The sequence below is a fragment of the Misgurnus anguillicaudatus genome, chromosome 21 (genome assembly GCF_027580225.2).
Source record: "Misgurnus anguillicaudatus chromosome 21, ASM2758022v2, whole genome shotgun sequence".
NCBI lineage: Eukaryota > Metazoa > Chordata > Actinopteri > Cypriniformes > Cobitidae > Misgurnus > Misgurnus anguillicaudatus.
This window is the reverse complement of record NC_073357.2, coordinates 41,030,710-41,043,342: the sequence shown is the minus strand read 5'-3', so window position 1 is coordinate 41,043,342 and position 12,633 is coordinate 41,030,710. Positions and strand designations below refer to the sequence as shown.

At 38.3% G+C, this 12,633-nt stretch overlaps 1 protein-coding gene across 3 annotated transcripts in view; it reads right to left on the bottom strand.

The window, feature by feature from the left end:
• Positions 1-12,633, bottom strand: part of adamts18 (ADAM metallopeptidase with thrombospondin type 1 motif, 18) — a 62,430-nt gene that overhangs the window by 33,230 nt on the left and 16,567 nt on the right. For 2 of the 3 annotated variants that reach the window (XM_055207793.2, XM_055207785.2), the window contains exons 4-10: positions 5,358-5,631; positions 4,501-4,700; positions 4,301-4,384; positions 3,872-4,031; positions 2,707-2,812; positions 1,878-2,015; positions 1,431-1,584 (exon numbers count right to left, since the gene is read on the bottom strand). In XM_055207793.2, coding sequence (XP_055063768.2) covers positions 1,431-1,584; positions 1,878-2,015; positions 2,707-2,812; positions 3,872-4,031; positions 4,301-4,384; positions 4,501-4,700; positions 5,358-5,631 — 1,116 coding nt within the window. Of the gene's footprint in view, positions 1-1,430; positions 1,585-1,877; positions 2,016-2,706; positions 2,813-3,871; positions 4,032-4,300; positions 4,385-4,500; positions 4,701-5,353; positions 5,632-12,633 lie in introns of all 3 variants that reach the window. The other variant, XM_055207802.2, reaches the window with a different exon arrangement.

Genomic DNA, 12,633 nt, shown 5'->3' with positions numbered 1-12,633 from the left:
TGTTCTGCCCAAAAGAAACACGCTATTATCGTTGCATTTAGTTTTTTCCCACAATACAGCGATAATAATGGGTGATGAAGGGTTTGGGAGACCAGCCACTGTTGGCTGACGGCCCAATTGCATCTGGCAGACCGCAAGAAAGACAAAAGCTAGTAACGCTAGGCTCTGCGTCATTTGTTAGCTAACTCTGCTAGCCTGCTTGCTAAAAACAACAAGCTCCCACAGCTAATTACATCTCAATGACTTTGTGACAAGGACAGGATGGTTTGAGGGGATAGAAAACAAAAACATTAGCCATTATCTTCACAATCCTGCTTAATTAAGATGTACAGCTGCCATCCGTCGAGGTCGATGTTCAGAACGCTATTCAATACGCGTAGAAGGCCTGAGAAGCACACAAAAGCAACAGGAATCTCTGAAAGAGGAAGTTCACAGTCTAATTCCAAAGATGGACTCTTGCAATGTTCATTTCTCAAGCATAACTTTCTTGCAGGCCTTAGTCTTCACTCTTTTGTATTTGCATATCAATGTGTGTTAGACGCTAGAGGCACTGGCGAATGCCAAAGGAGGCCCTGTCCATCTTTGTTGAAGTTTTGTCCATAGACTTTGAAAGACGACTTGAGAGTAGATTTTCTCGGTAGTTTGTTTTCTTTCCAAAGCTTAGATGTGTGTTTGTGTTCACCATGATTACTCTACACACAAATACTACAGGTTTAAGTACATTTAAATATCTAAAGACCTACTAAAACTTATCCTGAGTCTGCTATCACCTTTTTTGTCAATAGTTTTTTCTTTGAAACTGAACTGTTTAGCTCAAGTCATTTTACATGTTACATGTCCATAAAAATATGGACATAGTGTCCGTGACTTCACCCATAGGTTTATGAAGAGCTTTATTGAAGCCAATAGTTGGCAGAGCCTGCAGTCGCCACCTTGGCAGCACGTCACCACACATCACTCGCGGATAGACGAAAATGGGTTAAGTGGGACGTGGGCGAAGCTCAGGTGGCTGGATGTTGAAACTACACCCGCCTAGCTCAACGGTAGTGACAGCAGTGGCAGTTCACCTGTCACTCAAGTGACCATGCCCTTAATTATGCAGAACTTTAAGGCTTAATATAACTGAAACTGATGAGTTACAAAAAAATCACCCCTCTCACAGTTCCCATGAAGGGCGAAATTAGCTGTATAGACCAAAATCTCTGTAAAAAATATTATTTTCTGCTGTAAAGTTGGGCATTTTAACATGGGAGTCTATGGGACTCCCTTTTGCAGCCCCTAGCAGCCCGTCAATGAATTGCAGTTTATGTTACGTTAGTGTTGGCCTTATCAGAGAGATCGGAAGGTTGCCCCTTGTTTCAGACACACTAAGTATAAACATGCATTGTATTGCTTCAGATATGAATATCGTGTTTTAAACTGTGGGTTACCTTAGTAAACTCCAGGTTGCAGAGTTTGGCCTTGGAACCAAATTGCCATTTGCACTGTATATCAGCATCGTACAGCTGACCTGGAAGCTGTTCAGGGTATTTGTACTGGCCTATCTGTTTGGGTTCATCCACTAGACACGAAGCCTGAGCTGTACTGTGAACACAAATACATGCAAACTTAGAAACCAGCATTATAAAGCTTCTGCAAAAGAACTAAATGTAATCAGTCACCAACATAAGTTATGTTTTCGATGCTGGAGAACCTACCATGCTTCTTAACTAACTTATCTAGTAATCCTTTTTTGGTCAACCATATGTCAATGGTGGTAGGCCAGCATGTTTACAGGTGACCACCAGCTAAACCAGCACCCAACCAGCATAAACCAGTTTTGACCCGCATGTAAATTCATGAAATGAAAATGTATTTGAATGAAGGTTAGAGTTTACCCTAAAAACCTCTTCAGGTATTGCCGACTACAAGCAGACCAGGAGAAAACGCCATTATTCCCAGACAGCGTGGGAGACATTATGTTCCCTTCGGTCTTCCGACAGGGATTCCCCTCTCCATCGTGGATCATTCCAAAACTGGGGCAAAGAAGAGTGAATAAAAGAAACAGGCAAAACATAAGGGACAGAAGTGCGAGAGAGCTTGTAAGTTTTACCCAGTGAGACTATTAATGTAAAGCCCGAGGACAGAAACCACTCCCTGAGTCAGGTGGGACATTACCTTCATAACCTAAGAGAGCTTTTATCCCCAAAAACCCTTTAATAAGCTCTATACTCTACTGAATTAAAAATGTGTCATGATTTACACACACATTTGGATCCATATTTTCATATTCAACCCAATTAATGCATCAAAATAATCCTGCATCATAGCTAAAACATTCAGTAAGACATAATGAGTCCTGTCATGTGTTTAGAAATGGACACTCCTCAATAAATCTGTGAATAATATCTATTGGCTTGGGAACATTTTGCCCCAAAACTGTACATATTCTGGGCATGTGTCTGTTTTATTTGACCAAAATGTCCAAACAATTGAGAATTACAAATCCCACAACATGTTATCAGCTTGTCCAGGACAGATTTGGTTGCCAGAGAACTCAAAAAACAGCTTTGCCATAAAAATCAAATCTCAGATGTATAATATAAACTTCCCCTTATCTCAATGGAAACCACCAAACACAAATAAAATGTTGCAAAGCATGTTACACAGCAGATGGTGTCCCAAATTAAAACAGATTTAGACCTTAGAGGAGGAGTTAACACATACTTATGTCCTGACTCGTGGGCGATGGTGAAAGCGAGGCCCAGCCCTGTGTCTTCATTAATTGTGCAGCTACGATATTTGCTACACATCCCGCTTACTGGAGCAAAACCTGCAGACCGGAAGTGAGAACAGGACAAAATGTGGGGGAACCGCAAAACACCCAGTTTGAAGAAGAGGAAACATTACAGACATTGATGCATGCTGGTGGGTACATAAATCAAATTCAATGCTTTCAGAGACTTTGTAATACCCAAGGTCCAAATGAGTAGCAGTAATGAATGATTTAAAAGAAAACACCATATTTTACTATGTTCTTACCTCAACTTAGACGATTTAATACATACCTCTCTCTTATCAATGCATGCACTTTTAATCTTTGTACAGCGCCTTGTGAATGTGATTTAGCCAAGCCCCATTCATTCCTTAGGACAAACAAAAGTTTTATTTTGTGCCACCATACTTACTCGTGTAGTTACTCATGTAACAGTCTTTAAATAGGGAAAACATGAAAGTGTTTGGTGGCTTTTAAATTCATCCCTGTTTGGATCCTAAGGAATGAATGGGGCTAGGCTAAATGCTAACACATTCTTGAGGTGCTGTACAAAGATTAAAAGTGCAAGCATTAAAAAAATAGGTATGTATTAATTTGTCTAAGTTGAGGTAAGAACATAGTAAAATATTGAAAAATGGTGGCGTTTTCCTTTAAGTGTCACCAAACGCACCACGATGTTTCCAAAACTACAGAATTTGAAGAAGGATCCCATTACTCATAAATATGCATACTGACTGTATGGTTTTAAGACGAAGGCACAGCTTTGGTTTGAGTTACACATCATACACGAGCAATTTTAAAACATTCTTCTCCCATTTGCAATACATTCAAATGTGCATATTTGTGGTTTGGAGTTTTACAGCTGAATTCATTACATTTGGCCGACGCCTCTATACAGAACTTAGCAAAGACAGGACAAGTTGCCAGCTGACTGCAAAGTGGATCTGAGATTTCTTGGGCTCAGTCAGGTGAATTCTTTGCTTCAGGGCAGACTAGAACACACATCACCAGTCACGACCTCTCTCCAAGTTTATCATTATATTATTCACTCTCATGCACTTTGATTACCAGGTGATGCTCAGACATATTTAAGGTGCTGGATGCACAGGGTCTTACCCAATGTGTCACATGGTTCATTCTTCCAGGAGCAGATGTCCAGCCCTGTCAACAGGATGGCATGGTCGTGGCGCTTGCCATTTTTACCCATTAGGCCTGATTGCCACTGGCAGAAGCTGTTGAGGGATTGGTCTGCGTGGTGGTTGATAGACAGGCCCAGCTGACACGATTGATGCAGGGTTAATGAGAAAAAAAGCAGAATGTAATAAATGCTTTCCTACTGTACCTTTTCATGTCCTTATTATATACAGTACAGTATGTCTTATACTGAATGAAATATTAAACTACAATTTTTGACATCATATTAGCTATAAATATTAGTTTAGGATTACAAAAACTAGGCATCTTTGCCTAGGGGTGTTTGTAAAATGAAAGAAATAAAAACAGAATATGAACAATAAGAACAGAATAAATATCGTGTAATCTTACCGGATCTTTCTCAAGCAGGAGGAGGCTGACCACAACAATGTTGATATCCGATCCTATGGTTCCATCTTTGAAAAGACTGGAGACCTGTTAAACATTAAAAGTTGGACAGCTCTCAAAAATAAATCAAAGATGCAGTTTACATTGAAAAAATGTGTCCTTTAAATAAGTAATTTGTTAGTCTTTCCGACAGCTCTGCTCACCATGTTCATGACGGTAAGGACGTAGGTAGTGACATTTTCTCGGCCGTGTTTCTCCAGCATCTTCCTGTCTGCCACAACCAGAGTTTCCACGTTCAGGCCTTCTTCATTGTTGGATGTAATCTGTGAACGTTTCACCCGACTTTGCTGCTCAAACTCATCAGGCATGACAAAATGATCGCGTTTGAGAGGCTTGGGAGTATCTGCAGGTACGATGAGATGGAGACAGAAAGAAGAAGATCATGAATTGGAGAGAAATTAAATACATTGGAAATTCTTTCTGATAACGTTCCATTTTCCAAAGCAGATTTTTGATAAAAGCGGCAGAGAGGTGATGACAGATCAAGAAATTCACACCAATTTGCTGTGAGTGTTTGAGTATTTAGTCAGTTTCTTATGTTAAACATACTATTATGCAACTTGTTAACATTTTTTGGAAGTTGCATTGAGTACTGTACCTCAATGACTTCACAGTTCAAATCATGTGCCCGCCTTTCAGTTAAAATGTATTTTAAATGTAAATGCTAAATTAAATATAGGCCCTTATTATATTAGGAGTGGAACCTGATATTATCACCCATTTATGATGACAACTGTAACACTTCTGTGAAAACAACAGTATGTTCTTTGGATAAACACACCACACATCCCTGGGTCATTCTTTTCTTATTTGACTATGATGTTAGACAATTCTTCAGAAGTAAAGTTTAACTTACAGATAGTTTTGGTGTTATATGTGTAATACTGGATAATTGTCCACATTACGAACACGCCTAATTTTAACCAGTAAACCAAATACATGTGTATGTGTATGTGTACATGTAATGTACAAATAGCTAAAAAGAAATTCCCTTACATACATTGCTTGCGGCGTCCACAGAAATGTTGTCTCTGGAGCTTTCCGTGTTGGTGATGATGATGCTGACGGTGGCGATGATGATGGTGTTCCTCATAGGGAGTGCCTGATGGAAACCTGGTGGTACTTTCATCGGCATGGACACTGCGTTCAGCTGATCGCTTGTACACGACATGTGGCTGATGTCCAGAGGGGGCGGTGTAGTTATGCCGTAAAGCCAAATGCCGTGGTAGTGGAGTAATTAAAAGCTCCTCACCAGAAAACCGGATCAGTCCTGACTGCAAAATACAGAGAGAGAGGTATCTTTAGGTATTAATATAACAGGAACTAATGTCAGATGTTGTTCTATCAATATAAAATACAGAATTATGGGCAGTGGCGGCCAGTGAATTCTTTTTTTCAGGGCACACGATGCGAAGCTCGCACAACATGTATGTAGTCCGTCATGTGTGTGGTTCGTCATTTCAAAATATGTGTTTGGCACGTCAAGTGAAAAATTAGTGCCTGCTGCAGACGCGTCAAAAGGGTTTATGATAAAAGAGACACTACCGTTGTCTATACTCACATAATCTTATGCATAATCAGAGTTTACTGTTAAGTGAGTGTCTTGTGAGTATTATGTGAACGTGAGTGTCTCTTTAATCTTAAATGGTTTCGCCGTGTGTGCAGCAGGCACTTATTTTGACAAGACACGTGATGCACATGGTTCACATGATGCAACAAACACATATTTCGAAAACACGAGCAACACACGACACATATTTGGAATTTGTGCCCCTTGGAAGAGCAGTCACCAGCCGCCACTGATTCTGGGCTAAGTTATTTCAACCCAGCATTGGGCCAAAAATGGACGAACCCAGCCTTGGGGTTAATTAACCCAGAAAATGTTTATATTTGACCCCACAATGGGTTAAACACCCCATCTATATGGTGTTGCAACAGCCAAGCAAAAGTTCAATTATAACACAATGGGTTGGATTCGTCACTTTCTGACTTTTTCAAAACCCCAGAATTTTTTACATTGCAAGTTAAATAATGTTTAATGCTTCATCATTTGTAAGTTGCATTGAATGAAAGCATCCTGTTAATAAATAAATGTATACGTAAATCTGTATCTTGCACCTGTTTTTTAGTTTGTAAAGCAAAGACAAACGTGGAACATAAATATGAACAAGTAGAAGATCATAACGAATATTCTCCAATTTGGTTTCTTTAAAGAAAAGTTTGGAAGTCAGTATTCTTTGTAAAACTGCTTTAAAACAATATGCATTGTACAAAACAATATAAAATATGTATGAAATATACACTCTAAAAAATTTGCTGTAATTATGCAGCTGGTTGCCAGTAACTTACTGTAGAAGATAAAGTCAAAAAATGTTTAATGTTCATTTAACTTTGAACAAAATGTTGCCAGTAAATAACATAAATGTAAAATCTACTGTACAGTAAGTTACTGGCAGCTGGTTGCCAGTAATACCCATTAATACTGTAATTTCTACAGACATTTTTTACAGTGTATAGACAGACACATTGCACATTTCAAAAAGACCAACCAAGTTTTTTTATCTTTTTAACAAGTCCCCCCAAACTAGTCATTTTAAAGGGGAAATATGTTTCCCCCAGTTTTCTGCATAATGGTTTTCTGGCACATTTGCCAGAGCTTAACTTCTGTTTAACCCTAAATATTCCATAAAAACTACAGATAACCCTTCAGATCAACTTAAAATAAGAGTGCACAGATGTGAGACCAAAATAAATCTAATCAAAGAAGTGGACCCCTTAAAGTCAAGTAGGTATTTATGTGTTAGATGTCATGGGAAAAAAGCCCTGCGGGAGATTCAGAATAAAGGTGTAGCTCGTCTCACACTTGGCCTTTTACATTCCTTGTGGTGGGGGCTTCACAGTCCCTCCAGAGGAAACTTTGGTGTTTGAAAAAACAGCTGTTACGGAGTCACAAAAATGGGCATCACCATAGTTACAGCTGTCAGTACACAATAAACACACCATGACATGGAGAAGATGTACAGCGGCCTGGGGCTTCTGAAGGCATCTTGAGCGGCTTCCCATTCATCAAAGTTTCAGTAAAGAGACCTGAAGAAAATTTCATATGCAGCATAACCTTTCAGCAGCTTGTTTTACAGTGACGATTAGCATGGCCATGAGCCAGGCATGACAGTTATAATAGACTTCAAGACCCTTTTTAAGTGAGCCTGACATATCTATAACCTCTCAATAAAACACAGCTCTCAAAACTCTTGAATAAACCACCTACTTCCTCTCTACAAGGTAAGAGGAGACCTTTTTTATTAAACAGCTAACATAAAAGTGTATTCAATTATGCTCTAATGTGTCTCTAATGTCTATCTTAGACCAGGACACATTGCTGGTTTCAGGTTGATTTATAATTGTTATTGCTGATTCGGAGCTAGTCTAGTTGGTGGACCTGCATGCTGTTTACTATCAAACAATGCACCACCAATCGAAACGTAACAGAAGATTTTATTTTTAACAATGGTGGAAAATATCAAATGTACATAACTGGTTGGCTCTTTCTAGCTATTCTTTGAAGCATTACCAAACTAATATTGATCAAACGTAAAACGCAAAGTATCCTAAAAAACATGTTTAGCTCTCCTTTCCTCTGTTTAAGTATTTGTGTTTTTTTGGGAAAGAGATGTTTAAAGTGTCTTTCTGAGCAGAATTAGATGGCATGCTTGAGAGGTAGGTGGAGGAGGTCAGATATTCATGAGCAATTGATTAATGAGGTGTGAGGTCAAAGGCAGACCTTATCGTCTGCTATGATAGTGACATGAATTGGTGCCCTGGGATACGTCCACAGCAAGCCAACACATGCGCATGTTTAGCCATTACTAATAAAACATGTCAAGGCTCTAATTGCTTCATTATAAGCCATACAGATGTGTCTCCAGATTTATTTGCTTTGGGTCAGTGTATGTACAGTGTGGCCCTATATTTGCTAGTACAGAAAGAAACAGCCAAAAGGTGCTGTTTCCAGTAACATTTCAGAATGAACTTCTTTCAAGAAGTGTATTGTCAATTTGCAAAACAACATGTGTCAATCTGATTAAATAAACACATTTAGATTTTGTTTCGGTAAGACAGGGTTTACAAAATGATTCTTTGGCTTTGAGTTGTACATTAGGTTTACTGTAGCTCGTGGAGCATGATGCTAACAACGCCCAAGTTTTTGTTCCTAATGTATGCATGACCTGATAAAATGTAAACACACTGTAAAGTCATTAAGATAATTGTGTGTGCCAAATGCATAAATGCAATGCAATGAGCTTAGATTAAAATTTTATGTTTTAGGTTTGTATGATGAACCTAAAAAAGCACATACTTTAATAAATGTGTTTACTAAGGTGTGAAAACTATTTGAAAAACCAATAACTGCCTTACTGCTCAACCCAATATCACGAAATTATGTGACTATTTCACGTATGGACCAACGTGAAAATGTCAAGTTTTGCCGCGTTTGAGCGTGAGCATGTCATGCTTTTCTGTTTGTGTCACTGTCACGTATTGGTTACTCAACTTTTTTGTCCTTATTTCTTATCATTGTCGCTTCGGTTTAGGGTTAGATTTACATAAAATGACATCCTTACCTAAACAAACTCTAACCCCAACGTCAGGCGACAATTGGTTAAAGTTTAGAAAATATAAAAGAATAAGTCTTGTATCTTTTTTTATTAACCAATACTTAAAGTGACAAATACATAGAGGGACATATAACACAAGCAGCAAATCTAACCCTAAACCGAAGCGACAATGGTTTGAAAATAGGACAAAAAAGTTGAGTAACAAATACGTGACAGTGACACAAACAGAAAAGCGTGACATGCTCACGCTCAAACGCGGCAAAACGTGACATTTTCACGTTGGTCCATACGTGAAATAGTCACGTAATTTCGTGATATAGGGTTGCACTGCTCTAGTAAAGCAAATGATAAAATACATGTTTCTTTATCGATTTATTGACTTTTGTCTCAATTCAGTTTAATGTTTGCAAACATACTCAAATGAAACATGGTGGTCACATTTTAAATGACTATATACAATTTAGCAGCAATGTCTATAGTCAGTGACTCATGGCTTGTTTAAGTAATGGCTTCAGATTGCTGTAAAAATGTGTCATATTACCACTGTCATCAGTGCCAGGATCGAATTCAGTCCATCAGAGTCATTACTGTCAAAGAGATGAATTAGAAAGGCCAGCTAACTCCCTCACATGTCCTATACTACACTGTAAAAAAACTAAATGCATTTTTACAGAAAAAAAACGGTATAGAAATTAACAGTAATGTCATATTTTGATCTGTGAAATTATAAATTCTATAAAAATGCATACATTAGCACCTAAAATAAATTTTGCCTGTTCTTTACCTGGTTAAATATGTACCAGAAAAAAATTGCTTTTTTTAAATAAAAGTAATTGATGTGTATATTTAACCTGACTTGTCCTTAAAAAATTCTTGTATGTATTTGTAAAGAAAATACCAATAGAGTTTCACAGTCATATCATATTTTCATCAAAACAGTTATATGAACTAGATGCAATTTACACTATTTGATATTTTCTATTTACACCATGTAAACGTCACAGTTCTCTGCAATACTTGTAAATAGTAATCAGATGCTATATATACTTTATATTGGCAGATAATATTTGCACCTCAGTATTATATGTAAGGAATAATATTTGACGACAGGCCGTTGAATTATATGTGGCATGACGCGAAGGATCAAAGTCAATTATCCCTCTTATACCAGGGTTAACACTAACCAACATTGCTCTGGTGGTTATTTTAAGACATTTGACAGGTTAAGTGTGCATTTTACAGAAAAATATTCAGCATGTGATACTTTTCTCGTGTATCAAAAATGAGTCCTTTGAAGCAAGAAAAATGCCATGGGGCTCCTGCGACTCCGCTCGCTTTCTGTAATCACGTCACGATTAGAGCAAGCTCCTGATTGGTTAAGTTTAAATGTTTCAACTCGTGCGTTTGCCGCGGCAACAATCATTTCGTGTCATTCACACGAACTAGACGCGCGAATGAGGCGGAATTACGTCTACCGCGCCGCACTAAACGCCTCATTCGCGCTGCGAGACCTCCAGACACGCATCAACGCGTCTTCACATTGACTTAACATTAAAATCACTCGCGTTTGACACCTCTACCGTGGCTGGTGTGAACGCATGCTTTTCGCGCTTAATTGAACGCTTGAACATTTGAGTTTGCTCACTTCATTTGCGCATGAAATTCTAGCCATTTGAGACATTCACTCGAAAATTCGCGTCATGGGAGAGGCTTCTGTGACTCTGCTGAGACTCCGCTCGCTTCTTGTAATCATGTCACTACTACAGGCAGTCCTGATTGGTTAACGCGCTGAAGTTCCGATTTTTCAGCTCGCGCGTTTCCCGCGGCAACGCTCAAGTTGCGCGCAACGCGCCATCCATGACGCGCGTTCCGCGCCTAACGCGTGTAATGCACTGCAGGATGCCTAATTGTGTCTTTGCATTGACTTCACATTTAAATCAGTCACGCTTGTCACCTCTACCGCGTCTGGTGTGAACCCTGCATAACAATGCAACGATGAAATAAAGTTGATGGTCAATGTTGTATTTAACACAATGATTTCTATAGGTATGTATTTTCTTTATATTTATATTTCTTTGTCATGGAGTATATAAGCATTGTAATAAAATGTTTATGTCCTTAATGAATTGTCTTGCACGGAACTTTGGACTGCTTTTAAGTTTAAATTTTTTACCTTGTGTTGTGATACATGGTGATACTTTTAAGCAAGAAAAATGGCAGGAAAAAGTATAATTCCTTTAATGAATTTTTGTGAGTGTGACCTTATTATTTACATGACAAACTTTAAGTTAACCGCATTAAAACAGCACAGAAATTATATTGGCTAGATGTAAAATTACTCCCGTAAACCATAATCAAAATCAAAAAAGGGCAGCAAAGTGAAATAGCGTCTGAAATTAAATAAGGCAGGGATGGATTTTAATTTGTCCATCGAGATCTGATTGGATCGTTTGAAGTTGGGTCATGTTGCTAATTGGTGCTATCTTCTCTCGGACCCCACCAACCTGCCATACCATATGAACGACAGGAAAGAGAGATTGTTTTGAAAAGGGAAGGAGATTAGCATTTTTGATTAAAGATTATGATTTTTAAAAATTAATGAAGCTCACCGATGTAAAAAATACCACATTATTCCAAAATAAATTACAGTTTTCTTTTTATTTCCATGGTGACTTTAAGTAACGGTTCAAACATGTTATTTAAAATCACAACACAGTCTCACACCCATGGCGTCAGTATTTGACGACACTTGACCATGCGTCAATATGTTGACGCGGAGGGTACCCCTTTCGCGTCACTTTTTGACGAACTAGGGACTTCAATACTATGAGGTACGCGAAATTAAACAGTTGTCACCTGACATTGGGGTTAGGGATAGGTTTGGGTAGGGATGTCATTATGTAAATCTAACCCTAAACTGACGCGAAAATGGTAGAAAATGGTAAGAAAATAGGAAAGAGAATTTCGCGTACCTCATAGTATTGAAGTCCCTAGTTCGTCAAAAAATGACGCGAAAGGGGTACCCTCCGCGTCAACATATTGACGCATGGTCAAGTGTCGTCAAATATTGACGCCATGGGTGTGAGACTTGTTAAAATTACAGTTAAAGAATGCTATTTCATTGAATGGTTTATGCATGTTTCTTAATAATACAGACAAAACATGTCATTTCAGAGTACATGTAAAACGTTTTATTGTATTGAATTGTACATTTTTCATTGTTGCTGTATAAACATGTTACTTCAGTTAATGGTGTTTTACCGTTATTTCCATTAATGTCAAATGTTTAGCACCCTGTGCTGCCATGCATTTGCTTATTTTTTATGTTTTTTACAGTGTAGGTTATTGTGAGTTATTTATTAAGTTATAATAAACATCTTATGCAGAAGATGAGCAATACTGCCCCTCCTCAGTTTGGCTTTGGAATAGAATAAATATTGAAAGTTTTTTAAATATTGGCTACATGATAAAACTTTGAACATAATATTTAGAGAACTGTGGTATCATAAAGCAGCCATACCGGGGAGTGTCAGGGTAGAGTGCATCTTCCACACTGAGCTCGAGTCGCTCTCTCGACCTCTCCGTCCCCAAGCTGAGGTCATTTTCCCTCTTTAAGTCCAGATCTTTAACCTCTGTCTCCCAGACTGCTGAACATCAACA